The sequence below is a fragment of the Aptenodytes patagonicus genome, chromosome 3 (genome assembly GCF_965638725.1).
Source record: "Aptenodytes patagonicus chromosome 3, bAptPat1.pri.cur, whole genome shotgun sequence".
NCBI classification, from domain to species: Eukaryota; Metazoa; Chordata; class Aves; order Sphenisciformes; family Spheniscidae; genus Aptenodytes; species Aptenodytes patagonicus.
In genome coordinates, this window is record NC_134951.1 from 111,519,067 (window position 1) to 111,538,438 (window position 19,372).

Consider the following 19,372-nt stretch of genomic DNA (forward strand, 5'->3'; position numbering starts at 1 on the left):
CGGACAACTTCTGATTTGAATGTTCCTCTTTTCTGTCCAGTCTCTTGAGTCGCCCTTGGCTCCGATCTGGATCAGCTGTTTTCCATCTTGATCCTATTTCCCGTAGCAATCTGGACGTGTTCGCAGCGGCGGTGGTTACACTGGGTGAGGATGAAGTACTGCAGTTGTCCTTGGCACGTTATTGTCGGTTAAACCGGTGGAATCCCATTAGGTTAGATTTCTTCATGGTCGCTTACAGACGCCGAAGGGTGGAAGATCCCTGTGGTCTGCAGAGATAAAGGCCTTTGGAAAGGAGGAGCGAACGCTTATCAGCGCTGCCGGTGAAAGAAGAGCGTCTGGAGTCTTTTTGGTGTTGGGCCAGCTCTTTCTGCAGTGTCCTGTTGGCACACAAACAGCATTTGTGGTAAAGCTTAAAGGGCTGCCCCGGGGTCGTGCCTGTTCCCATAGCCCTGGAAAAGCAGGTTTTTAGCGGCGTCAGCCGGCGAGGATGAAACGAGGGTGCAAAAGCTGATAACACTGGAACAGTTTTCCCTTCTCTGGGCTTTTCGTCGGGTTCGGTGCAGGCGGTCAACGGACCCTACACCTTAGTCCTGCCCGCCGTGTTTCTGAAGCACTTTAAATCAGCCGGAACTACTAGCGGTAGGGCAGGCGGCACCGGTGGAGTCCCGGAGGAGAGGGAAAGACTCGCTCGGTCCCCCGTTTCCCGGAGGAAAAGGCTTTCGTCCGCCGCGGGCTCCGCGGCCGGGCCGGGCTCTCCGCGGGCGGAGGGGCCGAGCGGGCAGCGCCGGGGCCGGGGCAGCCCCCGCGCCCCGCCCCCGCCGCCACGTCATGGAATTCCGGGCCGCTTCCGCCAATGACGGCGCCGGGCCAGCGGCAGAGGGCGCCGCGCCGGCCAGCCGGGCGCTCGAGCGGGGCGCGTTTGGGCGCCGCCCGCGCGTGTCAGCGTCCGCCCCGGGGCGGAGGCGGAGGCGGGCAGGGCGCAGCTCTCCTCCGGTCCGCCGCAGGTAACCTCGGGGCTCGGTCCCGCCTTGCCCGAGTCCCGCCGGGGGAGCCAGGGAGGGCCGCAGCCGGCGAGCGCGGCGGGCTCAGCTCCCCGCTGCGGGAGGAGGACGTGGGGAGTAACTGGGGAGCGGTGGAAGCGCGGCCGCTTCCTCCTCGCCTCCGAGCGTGCTCAGAGTTAAAGCGAACAGGGATAAGCTGTGGGTTATTAGTCTCCGGGCAGCTGCTTGCAGCGGGGAACCAGTGCTGCCGGCTGCTAACGTTTCCAGCCCCTCGTTACGGGATGCGCGTGCTCGGTCGGGAATCGATGCCCGTTTCGGCGCCCGGCTGCCAGAGTTTACAGGGGGTTTGCAAGTACTCCGTTCGACAGCGCTGCACGGCTCCGAGTTCTCTTTCTGCCTGTCCAGTAAGGTCCTGTTCGCTCATAAAATACTACCAATAGATAAACTACTCCACTAATTCTTCTGCAAGTATGACTAAAATCCTTTGCAGTTTCTCTTTCCTGACAGTCACGCCTCACAGGCCCAGCGGAGGGTCAGGGGCATACGCCTGGAATGTCTACGCCAGGCCGCGTAGTGCAGCCCGGTGTGTTTGTTTGAGTAGCAGGGCAGCCTGTATCTATTTTAGCAGGGTGTTCTGCCCACGATAACGCTCTCTTCCTCGTCAGGTTTGATTAGCCCCAAGCGAATTGCTCTACGTACATGGCTAAACCACTTCTGCTGCTGGAGGTAGCTCGGATGTCTCTGCACAGAACTGCATTGCATCATCACCCGTAATAAAGATTTTACAAATCAAAACCAGCTCGTTCTTATACCTAAACGACAGACGAGGTGGTGGCGCCAGTTTGCGTGAGTACAGAATTTGACTCTCTAGTTGAAATATAGTTGAGAGAATTGCAAGTGACTGTTCAGTCATATTCGAGTAGAGGTTACCTTCCCATAGGGCATTTCGTTTCCGACATTAGCAGAAAATAAAGTAAGAGTGAATTTTCTCATTAAACAACACGGCAGCTGATACAACTGGATGGCATCCGTTGGCGGTGCAGTGCGAAATTTAGTCGCCTTTCTGATAGCTGCATTTCAAACTCGAAATTAGTTTGACAGCAGCGATGCAGGGGATGAGACTCCTCTTCCTCCCCAAACCTCAGGTTTTTCTTTATGACCCGTTGTGTCTGCAATTTGCTTCCGAGCCGCAGGTGACCCCGGCGGTCCGCTCCTGCCGCTCAGCTCTTGTTTTGCAGAACGAGGAAAAGGCCACTTCCACGGCAGATCCTCGCCGGGTTAGCCCTGACGGGCCTGCTCACAGTGAGAATTTTGGCGTTGCTTCTGTCTAAAAAAAAAAACCCAAAACCAAACGACCCAAAACCCCACCCAAAGCCGGGAAGACGGACTCTGGGAGCTGACCGGGTGCCTCGTACTTGGGTGGGGGCGAGAGCTAGAGCTGGCTCGCTCTGCAGCACGGGCCCACCTCCCAGCCGGCTGCTGGCAGCCCCGTGCCCTGCTCCCCTGGGGCTTGTCTTCCGGGCGTGCCATACCTGCCGCCCACCCGGCGGGGGACCGGACGCGCCAGCCGCTGGGGGCTGCCGGGCGGGGCGGGAGGGCGAGGGCTGGCGGCCCGGGGTGCCGGGCTCGGGGTCGGCGGGGGGGGGGGAGGGTGGAGGCCGCCCGCTCCGCCCCGCCCCGCTCCTCGCTCGCGGTCGGCGGCGTTGGGCGGCCGTTGGCCCCGCCGTGGCCTCGCGCGCCCCCGGCCCGGCCCGCCGGGGGGGGGGGGGGGGGGGGCGGGGGAGGGAATCCCCCTCGCGCGCGCGGCGTGTCTTTTGTGTTTGTACACACGGCGCCGAGGGAGGGGGCGGGGCCGCGGCGGGGGGCGGGGCCGCGCCTTCCCTCCATTGTGCCCCATTGGCGGGCGGGCGGGGCCGGGGCGGGGCGCGGCGGGCGGGGGCGGGGCCGAGCGGGGGGCCGGCCCTCCCGAGTCAGCCATCTTTCAATTGTGCTCCGAGCCGCCGCCAGCAGCAGCAGCAGCAGCTCCGGCTCTCGGCTCCTCCTCGCGCCCGCCCTCCCTCCCTCCCGCACGCCCGCCCTCCTCCCTCCCTCCCTCCCGCACGGCAGCCGCGCTCGCCCAGCGGACGGGGTAAGTCTGGCGCCGCGCCCGCCGCCCCCCGCGCCCCAACACCCCCCGGCGGCGCCCCGCCGCCCTCCCCCGACCCTCCCCACAAACTTTTGGGGGGTTGGGGAGGCGGCGGCAGCCCGGGTCCCCTTCCCCGCGCCGCCTTCCCGGCGCAGCCGGAGCGGCTCCCTCCGCCGGCACCCCCGGCCCCGCTTCGCGCGGTCGTTGCCCCCCTCTGCTCCCCTCGCCCCCGCACCAAACCCCCGCCAGCGGCCTCCCCAGCCCCTTAGCTGGCTCCTCAGCCCGGCATCCCCCGGATCGGGGCTGGGAAGCGGCCGCAAAGAGGAGCCGCTCGCCAGCCCAGGGTAACTCTCCTGCCTTCCTTCCCCTGCTCCCCACAGTTGTTGCTCAGCTTCACCATCTTGTCTCTTTTCTCTGGTCACCGACCATATTTTTTTTCCTATTGCATAAAAAACAATAAAAAGGGAAAGAAATTCGCCGAAGGAACGACCCAAACCCAACGCAATTTTTCGGTTTTCGAGTGCGAACTTTTCCGCTGCCTCCCCCTTCATCTGCACCCACATGGTTTGGAGTTCCTTGCGGGTTTTTGGCGTTATTTTTTGCGATTTATTTTTTCCTCCTTTGCAAAAGGACTAGGGCTGCATTTCGTGATTGTTTCCATTTTGTTCTGGGTCTGGGAGATGAGTTTGCCTGTGAGAGGCGCTTGGGAGCGAGGCGGCTTTGGGGAAGCAGTTACACAGAAAGAGAAAGACGGCACCCTAAACCAACCCCCCCCCCCCAAAAAAAAAAAAGTTTGTTGCTTTCTCGCACTTTATCCGCACCCTTTCCTTTTTGCACGATAAATGCCGACTTGCCTGCGGTTGCCGGTGGGTCGGGGAGCGCAGGCGGGCGGCGGCGAGGGCCGGGCTGCCCGGCGGAGGGCCGGCGGGGGCTGCTTCTCCGCTTCCCCCCGCTCCCCGGTTTCGGAGGAGGTTTTCGCCGGGTGGAAGCGGCGGGTGGGGTGCCGGCCCCCCGATGTTTGCCGGGCGGTATTTGCAAACACTTCGCAGGTGACGGGCGGCCGGCGGGGGGAGGCGACAGCCGCCTCTCCGCGCCTGCTGGCGGGCGACTTGCTCGGCTTCAGCCGCCGCCGCCTCGCTATTGAATTCGTGGGCAAAAAACCTGTATTTTAATATTCCGCGATCGGCAGACGTTTAATTTCTTTTTTTTTTTTTTCCCTCCTTCTTCTTTTTTTTTTTCCCCCCCTTTGGCGAACGGAGGCGTTAGGCGGCCGCGGGCTCCGGGGCTAACGGCTGGCCCCGCCGTTCAGCGGCCGCGGGCAGGGACGCCTTGCGCGGGGCGGCGGGGCCGGGGGGCCGCCCGCCCGCTGGGGGGCAGGTGCCGGCGGGGCGTGCGCTGAGCGGGGCGGCCGGCCCCCCCCCCCCCCCCCTCTCTCTCCCCCTCTCTCCCTCCCTCCCTCCGGCAGGTGTAAGGCAGCGACGTCGGCAGGAGCATGGCCCGCACCAAGCAGACCGCCCGCAAGTCCACCGGCGGCAAGGCGCCCCGCAAGCAGCTCGCCACCAAAGCCGCCCGCAAGAGCGCGCCCTCTACTGGCGGGGTGAAGAAGCCGCATCGCTACAGGTACGCAGCGCCGCGCAGAGGCGGCGCCGGGCCGGCACCGGGAGCGCTCCCCCCCCCCCCGTCCCCCCCCCCCAACTCCCCCCTCCCTCCCCCGCGGGGTCGGGGCGGGGCGCCGGGGGGGGGCTTGCCGCCGCGCTGCGTTCCGCCGCGCTCCCTCTGCGGCCGCCCGCCGCCCCCCCCCCTCCCCCCCCGGGGCCGCACGCCGGCACCGCTCCGCCGCGGCGGGGCGCGGGTCCCCGCACGCCGCCACAAAACACCCGAATGCCCAGGGCGGGCATCGACCCGGCATTTACCATTAGCCCCTTTCCGGGCGTTTCGGTACCGGCGCCTAAAAAATGAACGCCCTCCCCCTAGGGTGAACGCGGCCCCGCGGTGTTTTTTTTTTTTTTCCACTTCTGGTTATTTAAACGCCGCAGCGGGGCTGCGCCGCCGCGAAGTTTATTGTCGGCGGCGTACCTTAATTTACTTGTAGGGGCTTGATCGGTCCTCGGCGCCGTTTCGGCTCCGACGGCCGCGCAGGGGAGGTGATCTGCCGCGAGGGGGCGCGGCGCGCCCGCCGGTGCGCGGGGCCTCCCCGGGCAGCCGTGCGCTCGGCCGTCCCGAACGTCGACGTCTGCGCACGGGAGGGTGCGGGGGAGAACGAGGAGTGGAGCTTTTCGACGGTCCTCTCGTAATGATGTCTTCCACCCGGGGAAGTCCTTGCTCGGTCCAGAAGGGTGACGGTCGCGCTTCAGCGTGGAGGATGATCTTGGGCTTAGATGCACGGCTTCCCTGGGGGGAAAGCGGACTGGGAAGGAGAAGCGGCTGCGAAATAGCGAACTTAATCTAAAAGCGTGTCGCTGTAGGTGCGAGGTGGAATTAATACACAAAGCAGGAGTGGGAAAATACAGAGTTTCCACAGAATTAAACGGGGCATTAATTTCACGGTGGGACTTTGTGTCTGCCGAAGTACGTTGTTGATCTGAATTTTGTCGTTCTGACACCAAAACTTAACACAAGGAAATACGCTAGGCACTTTGCACTGATAGTATAACACAGGACGTAAACTCCGTTAGTCCTGTGAATGTTGATGGTGTCTTCTGTCAGTGGGGAAGAAGAAGCAGGTTCCCCTTAAAACCGTGCTCGCGGTCGGGCTGATCGCTGGGAGGGTACCTGTGGCACGGCCGAAGCGGCTGACTCACGGCAGCCTTGCGGTTTGCCGCCTCCCCGCCGGGATGCGATGGTGTCAGTTAGCGAACGTCCACCTCTCCCCCTGGTGAAGTCAGGGCCTCGGGGGTCCGCCTGAGGCGTCCCTGTTGAGGCCAGCGGAAGTTTGCGCGGGTCGATGGTGAGAAAAGAGTGACCCTTCACCGGCGGAGCTGGTTTTGTGTTGTAAACGCTGGGGCTCTTCTAGCGAACACAGGACGTGTGTGGTGCTTAGTTTAGCTTAGATGATGAACCCGTATTTTTAAGGTGATGCAGAATATGTTTTGAATACTAATCCTTTTTTTTTTTTTTAAATTATTTTTTTTATTATTTAATTTTAAAAGGCCGGGTACCGTGGCTCTCCGTGAAATCAGACGCTATCAAAAGTCTACCGAACTTTTGATCCGCAAACTTCCCTTCCAGCGTCTGGTGCGTGAAATTGCTCAGGACTTCAAAACAGATCTGCGCTTCCAGAGCGCTGCCATCGGTGCTTTGCAGGTGAGCCTTACCGAGGGGAGCACCCCGTCCAGGCGGCAGTCTTGGGGGGGGTCCGGAGGGGGCTACCTGTCGGTAGGCAGGGCTCAGTGCTGTAAGTGCTGTCACAGGGGGCCCCCGCCAAAGCCCCCAAAACCTGGGGACTGAAGGTAAGGAAGGGCTCCGCCCCCCGCCCCCATTGGCCAGGCTGTTTCTAGGGTTAGCCCCAGCTCTGCCCGATTGGTGGGCTGCTGCGGTGGGCGTGGCCCCTCCTGGGCGGGGGGCTGATGTGGGGGGATGCGCCCCTCAGCCTTCCCTTGCTCAGGGTGGCCCTGGTGATGCCCTACAGATACCATAGGCTAAAATAACTCCGTGACAGGTCCGCAGCTCTTTACAAAGGCCATAAACGGGGGGCGGGGTTGGGGGGGCTTGGGTTTGCTTTTATGGTTTGTGTGGGTTTGGCTTTTTTTTTAACAGCCCCCACCCCCCAAGTAGTTGGCTTGACAGAACAGGGCGTCTCATTAAGACACTTAACATAAATCTGTTTCCTCTGTCCTCGGGCTTTGCTGGAGGTTTTGCCTTTGAAAGCTGTGCAGTCTGAGAGGAAAGCGTTGTCGTGTAAAGCTGGTTCTAGTGTCTCCAAGTGGGGGGGTCTTGGTATCCTCAAATGCTCTTTAAAGAGAAACAGCTCGATAAGCCACATCTAAACATGGTGAGGGAAATAAGTGCTTTTCTATGATGTAGTTGATGCTAAACACTTTTTTTTTTTTTAATATATTAGTTGAATAACTTACTTAGAGTATATTGAGGGTGAAATATTGATTGCTTTTTCTGCCCCAAGTTCCTGCATCGAAGTTAGGTCCCCTCCAAGACGGTGTCCTTGTCACGGGAATGTTTTCCTCTCGTGAGAGAAATACACTCCTGATTAAAGATAGGTCTTTACTGTTCTTGTAGCTGTTGAAAGATTGTTCCGGAACCTATCTGCAATTGTAGAATACCTGATATCCAGGCAAAATTGCCTTTTTCTGGTTAATGGCTTCCACTTGATAAGGGCTGAAACGTATGTCGTGAGATGCTATAAACTTGAACACGTGCTTAGCTTCAAAAGGTGGCTGTGTGCATTTGCAAAGTTGCTGCTGCTGCTTTTAGTTGTTGTTCTGTCTTCACTGCTGTGAGTGAACGTGGTAGTTCTTAAATCCTGAGGTTTACCTACGTGTCTCTTTATCAGGAACCGCTTATTAAAATTAGTCAGTAGTTAATACATTTTCAGAAGGCTGGTTTTGCGTTAAGGAGTTGCTGGTATAGAACTTGTTCATGTACCATTCCTAGTGCTTCCTGCTTGCGTATTTGCAAAAAACCTTCTAACCCCTTTAGTACCACGTTGTTTGTGCCAGCATGGCTTATTTGGTGAAGTGTCTTAACTTTTCCTGTAGTGATTTGGCAAAACTGTGTGAGGGGAACTTGTGGTAGCCATATCCTACTGGATATGAAATGACTTACTAATACTACAGTCCTCAGCTGCTGTAGTAAATATTTTTCTTTCTTTGTACTAAATGCTCTGCGTTTTTAAACAGGAACTTTGAACTTAGTAAGTTGATTTTGCGGTTCCCGGTAACGAATGCTTCACACAAGCTGTTCTCTTGCGTGTATTCTAGAACGGTGGACCTCAGCCTCCGTACTGTAAGCGAGCCCCATCATTCCTGCCTTCTCACCCCAACCGTGTGCTGCGTCCTGGTCCGTGTGCTGGTCTGATGTTGGCATGCCGAGATGCTCCCTAGGAGATTGTTAGGTGTTAGAATTCCGTATCAACCCAAAAACATGTAAACCGTTACCATTGCTGTGCTGGGCTTAATAGCAGCTAACTTAACGTGAGCCAGAAGCATAATTAGGTCCAACGCAGCATCTGTCTAACCCAGAATCCAGTCTGCAGTGGCTCAGTAACAGAAAACACTGTGGCCAGGGTTGTGGTTTTCCCAGGACAGGGCTTGTCCTTTGCCCTCCCAAGTGCTGACCCCGTGATGCTCACAGGTGTGAGGCGAGAACCTTCTGTGATCGTGGGGGGGCTGTGGTGTGTGCCCCAAATAGACGGGGGGTGCTTAGGCAGGAAGAAAGTATAGGAATAGGACAAGTGTCTGATGGTAATTCTCAGGCTGCTGTCCTGGTTTTGGCGATTCAAGGAGTTCCCGAGTCAAAGGTGTTGTTGTCTTATATCTAATAATTCTCGGTACATTTTTTCTGCTAATTTTTGACTTTTGAATTAAGCCACCTCTTCAGTATCGGGAGGAGCTGTGCGCCCGAACTGTGCGTTGTGAAGGAACACCTGCTCTTCTTTTCCCTACCACCTGCCAATTTCACTTGAAGCTCAATAGCTCTTACTCTGGAAGAGGCTGCAGACAAATCATTTGAATAGTGTAACCCAGCCTTTGAAGAGAGAAGTTCCTAAACAAACTAACCTTTTGATAAGATAACCCCTTATCTTGTGAGAGTCCTGTCAGAACACTGGTTCAATTGTGTTCCAGATGATGTCTTCACCGAATGGCAATAGTATGCAACTTTGACATATTTTTTTGGTGGTTTATAAGAAAACGGAGGCTTTTATTTCTTGAGAATCTAAAACTTTTGATGTTCACAAGTAGTAAAGATAGAAGCCTAAGCTTAATGCCATGTTACATTGTACTTTGAATTATTATTATTATTATTATTATTTTTTTCCTAGTGCTCAGAGACTGAAAGCGCTCTTAACTCTTTTCTCCTTCACCAGGAGGCAAGTGAAGCCTACTTGGTTGGCCTGTTTGAAGATACCAACCTGTGTGCTATCCATGCCAAACGTGTCACAATCATGCCAAAAGATATCCAGCTAGCACGCCGCATACGTGGAGAGCGTGCCTAAACGTCACTATGATGGGTTTGTCATTCTCGAAGCAAAATCTTCTTCCTGTTATTGGTAGTAATGAACGTTAGATATTTTTTCCATGGGGTTAAAAGGTACCTAAGTATATGGTTGCAAATGGAAAAATAGGGGACAGAATTGGGTATTGGCAAGTTTTTTTCCATTTTCATTTGTGTGTGGATTTTTAATATAAACGAGGGGACATAAAACATCAATGTGGTCAAAAAATGTTTCAGTGAACAAGTTTCAACAATTCAACTTTATAAAAAAAATTATAAATAAACCTGTCAAATTTTTCTGGACAATGCCAGCATTTGGATTTTTTTAAACAAGTAAATTTCTTATCAATGGCAACTAAATGGTGTTTGTAGCATTTTTATCATACAGTAGATTCCATCCATTCACTATACTTTTCTAACTGAGTTGTCCTACATGCAAGTACATGTTTTTAATGTTGTCTGTCTTCTGTGCTGTTCCTGTAAGTTTGCTATTAAAATACATTAAATGATGCCTGCTTTTAGTCTTGATTTTTAAATATTACATGTGGGTTATATTTGATTAAAAAATAATCAGCCTTCCCTTCCCTTTTTCTCTTCAATATGTGACCTAAATACTTATAGCAGATCTAGGAAACAAACACTGGGGATGCTACCTTGGCTGAAGTAGCGTATATGTGAGGGGTTTTTAAGAGTGTAAAATTTCTGTCCGCTCCATGTGAAAGCAAGTTTGGCGAGTATATTACCAGGCAGAGTCTGGAGCTGGACTGAGCTCTCTAATTAAGCTGCAGTGCTAAGAAAAAGCAGTTTTGTTGCTGTTTAGGTTCTTTTCTTACTCGACTTAATGCTGAATTTGGAAGCATTTCTGACTTTCATGGTTTGTTAGTACGGTATAGGTGATGGGGTGTGGTGGTTTGGGGGTTTTTTTTGTGTGTGTTTTGGGGTTTGGGTTTAGGGTTTTTTTGCTTGTGGTTTGTTTTTGTTTTTTTTTTTTAACCCCTTTTGCACTCTATTACCGGGTTTCTTGGTGTGTAGGCGTTCACTTTTTGGTTGACTACTTTTCTGTTTCAGTCGCACCCTCTAGCATGTTTGAGAGCTTAGTCCAGGTGTGATTAGTTTCAGTTTGTACACTCCAGTCAAAAAGACACTTTTGTACCATTTTTGTTAGTTACAGTACTTCATAGAAGCAGTACTTAGACAGGAGCACACGTTTGAAACTATTTTTTTTTTTTTTAATATTCCCCACCCAATTGCTGATGAAAGTTCCTGTGAAGAAACTTACTGCTGAAATTATGTTGTATGAAAATTTTGTTTTAATTTTTCACCTGAAACTTGGTTAAGGATTCTGATGGACCAGTCTGGAAATGAGTTATGTGGTGTACTTGTTGATAGCTCTTGCAGATAATGAAATGAGTTACAGAGAAGAAAATATGTAGGCAGTGAACAGATTTCACCTCTATGCTAAGACCCCTACGGAGCTTATTTGCTGCTAACTTCTTTTGAGAGGTACTGAGCGAGTGAATTTGTCTGAAGATTTCCAAAGAGGATTAATAGAGATGTATTATCTGCTTTGGTATCTCGAACAGAGAGGCCAAAATTCCAGAATAAATCACATTATTCATAACTTGCTCGGCTCTAGTAATGAATGCTGTCTGCCAGGATTGTGCAGAGTAAAGTCTATTTAAATGGAGTAGCTTGTCACAGAGAAAACTAATGCTAGACAAAATGTGATCGCATCCTTTTGATGCCAAGCAGTTCATAGCTATCAACTAAAAATTAAGGAAGACTTGTCTCGGAGCATCCAGAACAACAGAAATATAAAAGGTGAGCAACTGAGACTTGACTGATTTGAGATGTTACTTCTGTCTGCTTGATAACAACACTGTTAAACTTGCTATAAATGCATTTCAGTGTAATTAGCTACCTGTTTTGCCCTGAACTTCAGAATTCTGTTTCATGCATCAGTCAACAGTGCTGCAACCACCTACACAAAAAGGTAATTAGGCTGATTTTTTCTTTTAATAACCTGGAACTGAAGTATCGATAAAGGAGCTTAATTTTTTCTTTCTTAGGCATATCGGAAAACCAAATCTAGAGATTTTGGTACTCATGAAATACCAAGTTCTTTCTCTTAAAAGAGAGAATTGAGGTGAGGAATACCATGACGATGCAGTTAAACTGTTCGAGGCGGAAGAATTCATAATGGAAGACGAGGGGATCAGGAGTCTATGTAGTTGACAACGTTTAAGTGTGCAGTGCTACACCTACAGCTTAGGGATAAACTTTTGCCTCTTTGAGAGCGTTGGTTATGATGGTTGTGGTCCTAGAGATGCCGTGTGAATCCTGTTAGTGATTAGCTGTCTATGTCTGTATTGATAGAGTGCTGTCTTGTTTTTATTCCTGAGGAATCTTAGGGCACCACCTCCCTGCTCCTCATCTGTTTTTTCAAGTATGGTGGATTTTCATTAATAGATATTTCCACTGTATTGCTGATCAAACTACTTAATCTCTAGCTTTCTCACCCCCTGCCCCGAGGACGCTATTATTTTTGTCTTTAATGTGCAGCAGCATGAAAATAAAAGCAATTAAATCATCAGCTTTCAATAAGAACTGCTTTTTTAAAATTAATATTTTGCCAGAATGGTCAGGTGTCTGTCCAATTTTGGATGGATCTTCTAGTTGATGCTGTTTAATGTTAATGGAGGAAGGGGAGTAGAAAAGGTGACGTCACCTTTTCTATTTCATGCTGAGAGTTTAGGTATTTGGGGTTGTATTTTTCCAGCAGATTTTAGAAGCTATCTGTCTATTGTTAGCATAACTCATCCAGAGTTGACAGCTCACTTGTACCTGGGAGTCTCTCAAAGACACGCTCTGCGGTACAGAAAGAGCAAAACGAAAAGGTGGGGATTGGTGTTAATACAAAAGCTGCGGAGGAGGAACAAGACCGTCTACAGTTCCTGTTTAATCAACTTCTTTCCTTGTGTAGTAGCATTCCTACAAAAGCGTTTCTGGAGGGACGGGAGGGCTACGTAGCACTTGAGATCCACAGTTAGGGCACGCATGGATTGTTGGAGAAGGTAGGATACAGCATGTTATTTAGAGTTAAGTTTTAAGCTGCTGCCGCGATGCGGGCGCTCCCTTCCTTTGGTCACTTGGGGATTACAGGTTCCTGCTCTCTGGGGTGAAGAAGAGGGGCGGGCAAAATGGTTCTGATCCAGTTACGGGCAGCGGTGTGGTTTAGAAATAACTGAAGAATTGTGTTTTGATCAATGCAATTTCCCCATTTCACGTGTTGCCACGTGTCTGCCATGCTGTTTGGAGCGAGCGATAGCTGCTGGTGGCCCTGTTAGCTGTCTGCGTATGCAGGCTTGGGCCATCACCTAAGAAGAAAGAGTCCAAAGTCTGCGGGCGTTTACCAAATAGGTATTGCGGCTTGTCGCCGTACTCTCCGTTGCCCGGGCTGCTTCCCCTGGAGCCCACAGGTGGGAAATGAGTCACGCGGGGAGTTAGCTGACCTACGGGACGATGATCCACTGAAACATTTTATTGCTCTTGGGTGTCCTGAATGTTCTTTTGATAAAAGAAGGGGTGGTCCTCTCGGAACTGTATATGCCTGCTTGTTGGGTGATACCATTTTTGAGGAAACTGTTGACAAACAAATATTAATGGATTTAAAATAACTTCAGGGGTTTTGTTTGTTTTTTCCAGAGAAGCGCGCTTTTCCTTAGCCAGTTTTGCAAGCACTGTTTAAAGTCTTAGAAGATTCTTAATATCTACAGTTGCCATGTGTCAAAGAAATTGTAATATTTAAAAATGTAAATTCCTATTAACTTGTGGCGTTTGGCAGTTGTGGGGAAAGGGAATGCCATCAAATTTGAATGTGGGCTAATTTAACAGTGACAGAAAAAGAAATCTGCTTAACTCACACATGCTGCGTTATCTGCAAAAAAATTACGGTTTACATGCAAGAGAGATGTAATACTGATTTAAAGCATTCTCATTCTGTGGAAGAAGTGGCTTCAGGTTCCTCTTTCACATTTAAAAAAAAAAAAAAGTAGGCTGAACTTCAGTTCCTAAAATAGTTTACCTCTTTTTTTTTTTTTTTTTTTTTCCTTTCCCATAGCAATTCTGCTATTTCCTGGGCAATTCAGTTGCAGCTGAGACTTTGAATACTAGAAACAAGTTATGGTCATGCCTCCTGGGGAGGAGTTTAACTGTATTGGGTGGAGGGATGGACGTGACGTGGCTCCTTACTTGTTAGAGACAAACATATTCAAAGGCTGAACATCTGTTTAAGGCATATCGTTGCATGTATGTCCACATTTCAATTTCTGAATTATTTTGTGAAGTCCTTTATAATGTGTATGTGATAAGCTGGTTTTTAGGTCTTTGTTTTAGATTTGTATGTTAACAGCTGTATTTACTTGCTATTTTCTCAAGAGTAAATACAAAACCTTATTTTTTTCTTAAGTTGGATGCTTTGTATTAGCAACACAAAAAGCAAGCTTGCCTACCAGAGCCAAAAATGAAGTGTACTGGGAAATAACCTCAGACTTGGGATCAGTCTCTCTTGTGTGGCTGTATCAAATTCAACCTGTAATTCTTGAGAGCTTGATTAACATGGAGCTTAAACCCAGCGTTTCAGGTTTTGTTTAGAAAGGTAAATACATCCAGCCCTTTATCCCATCTGGTAGTAGCTATTAGGTGATGCCGCTGTCCGGGGACCAGATTCGTTAATGCCTGCTCTATGACAGGTTGTAGTACCTACTAGAAATTAGTAATGCCATCTTGTTCAGGAAGGAGAGTAAGTGCAACTATTTCTGTTAAAATAACTGCTCACTAACAGTCTCTTACACCGGTGAGTTTTTGGGATGCATTTTGTCATTTGGGATTACTGTCCCAGGTCGTGCATTCTTGCCCTCTGACTTCGGTGGGGTTTTGTGACCACTTAGTGATTTGAATCCACTTTTTGATGTGACTGAAACCAGCGTCTCTCACACATACTTCCTGTGCCACCGTTTTTGGTCAATTAGCCAAATAATTTGACTCAGCATGTCTGCTTGATCTGAAGCGATAGAGCACGAAAGAGAGTAGGACTATCCATTTCCCTAGCAGTATACAGTTTAGGTTCAGTTTCACAATACGCTTAATCCAAACTTATGCCTGCGCTACCATTCTAATACCAGCTTTTCCTGCCACGCTTGCCTCTCTTGAGACTCCGTGATGGGTTACTTCAGTTTATCTTCCGGAGCTTAATTTTAAATTCAAGGTTTAATCAAGTACAGGCGGTGTTCAGATCAAAGATCTTGATTGCATTGTTTACTGCAGTTTTGTTTCTTACCATAGCAAGCAAACACATGCAACTTTTCTTGGCCTTCATAACGAGTTAAAAACACTTTTCATATAACTTGGCTTCAAAGGCTTGAATTCAGAGGAGGAATTCTAGTGTCAGGAAAGTTCTTCCCTGGTCCAGGTCACCCTGTTGATATTGGGGAGCTGTTTGCTCAGCTTTTACTTGTGTATTATTCCCATCACCATGTATAATGAGTCATCCTCGGTGACGAGATTTTTTTGCACTATGTGGATGTTGCAGACTTGTTTATGGCAGGTTTGCCTACAAACAGACAAGTATTTTGCTGAACAAAAAGCCACTGTTTATGTATTTATTTTTTTTTAATCGGAGGAGGCTTTGTTGTCTTCTGACCTGGATAATATGATGTCAAAAAAACTAGCTCAGTGTGTGAAAAACACTACATCTATCAACTGCATAGGCTGATCTGCTTAATGTAAGCTACTGAATTTCATCAGATGGTACCTAATCCAGTTCATATTGTCTTTTTGAATTTAAAACATATGATGCTTAGCAGTGCATGTAGCAGAGGCTAAAGAATTGCTGTAAAAGACAGTGTGTGGACCAAAAACACTTCTAGGGAATGCGAAGGGACTGTCTGGTTTCTGTTCGGGAGAGCTACTGTCATGTAGTTGACTAAGGCAAGAAATTGCTCTCAAAAAGCCCCCACAAACTATAAGAATGTATTACTTTTTACATATGTTTTGGAAGGGTGCCTCAGCATAGCATGAGCCCTCTTTTGAGGGTTGTATTTCAAGCAGTGATTGCCTGGTTGGGGGAGCAGACCCCCCTTATTGCCTGGTCTCATATTGTTGGACAGCTATCACTCAAAAGGCATCCCTCCCCTGCCACCCAGATGAGAATAAAGTAAGCTGGGCCAGAAGAGTTCTGGTGTACGGCCAAGTATCTATTCCAGATGAGACGAGTTGGTGACGTTTCAAGGGCTGCAAATGGAGAAGAAGGATCGAGGAGGGACACGCAGGTAAGGACATGTCTTTTTCTTCTCTTGCCCTTGTAGCTGATTTTCTCACTCCTCACTGGACAGAAGTTGTGACCTATTTCAGAGGGACTTTCTGCACAGAAAGTTGGTTTCTGGGTGTTGTCCCAGAGGCAACTGTTATATCTGGGTTTTTTTCCGGTTCATACCACCCCTTCCCATCTTCCTGGCCCATGCATGGGGATTTTAATAAAACTTAATAATTTTTTAAAAAAATCACAAAACCCCCACAACAACAACAAATCTGATCCTTGTAGGAGATAGGTACCACCTTTTCTTTATCCAAGAATTTTCTGTGTATGCCTGGCAGTGATGGAATACTTCTGAATAAATGGGGAAGGACAGCATGAATTGTAGCTGTAAGTGTGGGGGGCTTTTTGGTTGCCTCCTGCTGGTCATCCCTGGGAATATTAGCTGTTACGTGATCACGGCTAAATAAATATACAAGAAATTTTTTATTTAAAATGAAGATTATTGTCTAATTGTGAGAAATGGCTGCAAAATGCTGAGGCTTAGGAACGCTCTCAGTTGCAGCATGCCTAGACAGAAGCTTTCCGCTTTTTCCTTGATGGTGATGCTTACTGTCCCTTTGCAGCAGTAACACTGAAGATTCAGACACTTGGGTAAAATCCCACAAAAGATGAGGTTAGGGTCAAAGGCAGGTATGGCGTGTGGTCTCTGAGTCAGCATCATAGTTGCTCTTGAGTAGGAAATAAGCCTAGATTTCTGTCCATCTCTCTTGATAACACATTTGCAGGCTTACATGTAGCTTGCAGTTTGAGACGTGCGCACATATTCTCGGCTGTATTGTCCCCTGCCAACAGCATCCCCTTCATCTCGTATAGGCAGGCCATTACACACAGCAGGATCTCTAACAGCAGGAGTGCTTTATGTTACTAGAAGCTCCTGTGAAGTCAGAAAGATATAAAAAAAAAAAAAAAAAAAAAAAAAATCCCTACGGCTCTGGAAACCACTTGTGCCTCCTGACGGTGTTAGGATGAGCGTTCTTGTCCCCCTACCTCGACAAGAGCCTATCCTCACCTCCTCATTGCATTAGGTTTGTGTTTATGTAGATGCTGTTTTGTGGAAGTGTCCCAGGTAAAACCCAACCAGAAAACACCTATTGCATGTACATCCCGCAGTGACTGCGAGCTAATTCCGTATGCCTCAGTGATAAATGTTAACCCTTGGTTTTGCCCCCACCACCCTTTGTTCGTGAATGATTAGGCTAGTTGATCCCCTCTCCTGCCAACCTAGATTTGCGAGAGATTTTGCAAGTTCAACTACTTTTGAGTTTTCCTTTGCGTCTGTTAAAGCTGGTGAGGAGTATAATTCTCTTCTGCCTTTACCTAGCGGACCGCTTTGAGGAGAGGACAGGCTGAGACAACGTAGCAGTCATCAGGTGAGAGATGCTCCGTTCTTTCCCCTGTACTGGAGGAAGGCCGAAGAAAGGATATTTATAGTCCTGCCCAGGCCTCCTGTCTAAATGCATCATTGCCTGGCAGCTGAGACCCTGTCAAGCAGCCTGTGGGTGGGAAGGCTGCCAGGTGAACACATGGGCATGGATGCCGGCCACGAGGAGCACGAGCAGGAATTGTGGATGGCAGGATGGGCGTCCCAGCTGGGTGCATCCCCAGGACCGACTACTGCTGAGGAGCTGTGTGTCCCTACATCTAAAGGCTGGAGTGACTTCAAACGGTCTCCATGCCTGCTAATTCGGGGCACGGGAGAGTTGCCAGGCTGAGTGAGGCATGCGTAGCCCTGAGACCTCAGGCTTCAGCTTAGCCGCAGAGCGGGTAGGGAGTTGGCAGCAGTGACGCAAGGTTCCGTGTGCTGGCTTGCCAGTTGTGCTTTGCCCAGAGGGGCTGTCTCCATGGGCGAGTGGATGATAGCTTTTTCTTTGTGCCTCCTTTCATCTGTGAGCGTGGGCCAGAGAAGATGCACGGAGGAGGGGGAACCTCTACAGCCGGGCTGGCCTGGGCGTGTGGGAGCACAGGGGTTGCCAGACTAATCCCTGTGCTACCCTCCCAGGAGGACAGGGTGAAGGCTGGGACTTCACCAGCCAGACATGAGCGACAGGGGAAGTCCAGGGTGTTGGTTTGAGAGATACTGCCGTGGATGCGCACCCTGTCTTGCCATAACTGGCACAGTTGAGGCTGGTTGTGTCGGCAGGGCTTTGCCACGTTCCCCATCTGAGCTGTGGTTAGCAGTGCTAACTCTGGTGGTAGTCGCCGAACTGACACCGGGGAGCTGTGCCTTGCTGCTGACTTGACCTGGGACTGGGCTGGGTGGGGAGCTCAGGTGTTTCCTGAGACACAGAGCACCAACCAAGGGAAAGCATTACATGATGTGTGGACCTGCAATAGTTGTTGGGTCCCTCCAGCCCCCCTCTTCAGGTCTACGTGTGCAAAAAATGAGCACAAGCATTTTTCTTTGCCTGAGTTGTTGAGTAAGAGGGACTCATTTACTTCTAGTGAATTGGGGGTAGGTTTTTTTGGTGGAGCCACCCCCACCCCTATGACAAAGGCATCCTTCCTTCTATTCCCTGGTACACAAAATGCTTTAAATTGATGGGTACTTGCCCTTATTTTGAAGTTATGGAGCCGGTTCTTTGATGTAACCGCCAGCTACGCTGCGCAGCTCAGACATAGTGAAGTTAGGAGATGTGTTCTGTCTGATGTCAGCTTGAAGCCTCGCAGACACCGAATCCCTCTAGAGGAGGGCACATCTGTTCAGGAATCTGATCTCATTTCTGCCTTATAGATTCTCCAACTAAATGGACCATTTGCTTTCATGAAAGTAATTGCTTTGAACGCTGTGGAAAAAAGAAGCCGAAGCCAAAGCCACAGACAGTATCTAACCTCGCTAGTGTTTATTCAATAAATTAATAAAATAAACACTAATAGGGCAGCATTCAAGTTCACAACAGTGCAGTAATCTATTTTGAAGCCATGATGGCTATTGCTAGCAGAGCACGCCACACAGCAGCCACTATCTGTAATGTAAAAAATCTGGCTACGGGTGCAGATAGCAGTTATAGTGCACCCACGAGCATCGTGGAGCTGGGGTGTAACAGCTCCATAGAAACACATCTGTTCCCTGCCACGCTGACGAGGGGCTGCTCTGGTTCCACTGCCTGCTGCTGCTGGCACTGAATTCGTCCCCCTGGTCTCAGTTACCTGAACTACAGGAGCTCCTGTAAAATACGATGCTAATACCGGGGGGCTGTTGACCTTGGCACCTTGTTGCTGAAGCTGCTCTGACCTCCCTCCTCCCCAGCTGTCGTGCAGGCAGGGCACGCGCTCCTGGCATGGAAAGCAAGAAGCTTGTTCTTTCTACAAATAAGAAAGCCATAATTACATTCTTGCTATAAAGCTTCTTCCTTTCCCTGCTACATCACCCTGCCCCTCCCTGCCACATCCGTAGCCTTACAGCTCCCTACCCACTATAAAACAGAAATACTGCTGCACACCCTACCTGAAAGAAGCAGCGGGTACATCTTTCCCCATGCACAGACTCCCTCACCTCCCTCTCCTGCCACCACATCCACCCAGTTCCTGGCCTTTTGTGTGGCAGGGAAGATATAGCTTATTTCTGCAGGTACCACAGCTGCTGCAGCGACTTGTCTGGCTAAGGCCATGTCCTCTAAAGCTGGCAGCATCCTTCCCTCGTAGTAATCGATTCCCCTCACCTTCTGACTGTGGTATGAGGTTGGGCAGATGCTTTTTATATGC

At 50.2% G+C, this 19,372-nt stretch overlaps 1 protein-coding gene across 1 annotated transcript; it reads left to right on the plus strand.

The window, feature by feature from the left end:
- Positions 1 to 3,072: 3,072 nt before the first annotated feature.
- Positions 3,073 to 9,804, plus strand: H3-3A (H3.3 histone A). The gene is made up of 4 exons (XM_076334675.1): positions 3,073 to 3,129; positions 4,592 to 4,746; positions 6,276 to 6,429; positions 9,167 to 9,804. Exons 2-4 carry the CDS (start codon positions 4,619 to 4,621, stop codon positions 9,293 to 9,295), a joined length of 411 nt encoding a protein of 136 aa, XP_076190790.1. The 5' UTR covers positions 3,073 to 3,129; positions 4,592 to 4,618; the 3' UTR covers positions 9,296 to 9,804.
- The last annotated feature ends 9,568 nt before the right edge of the window (positions 9,805 to 19,372 follow it).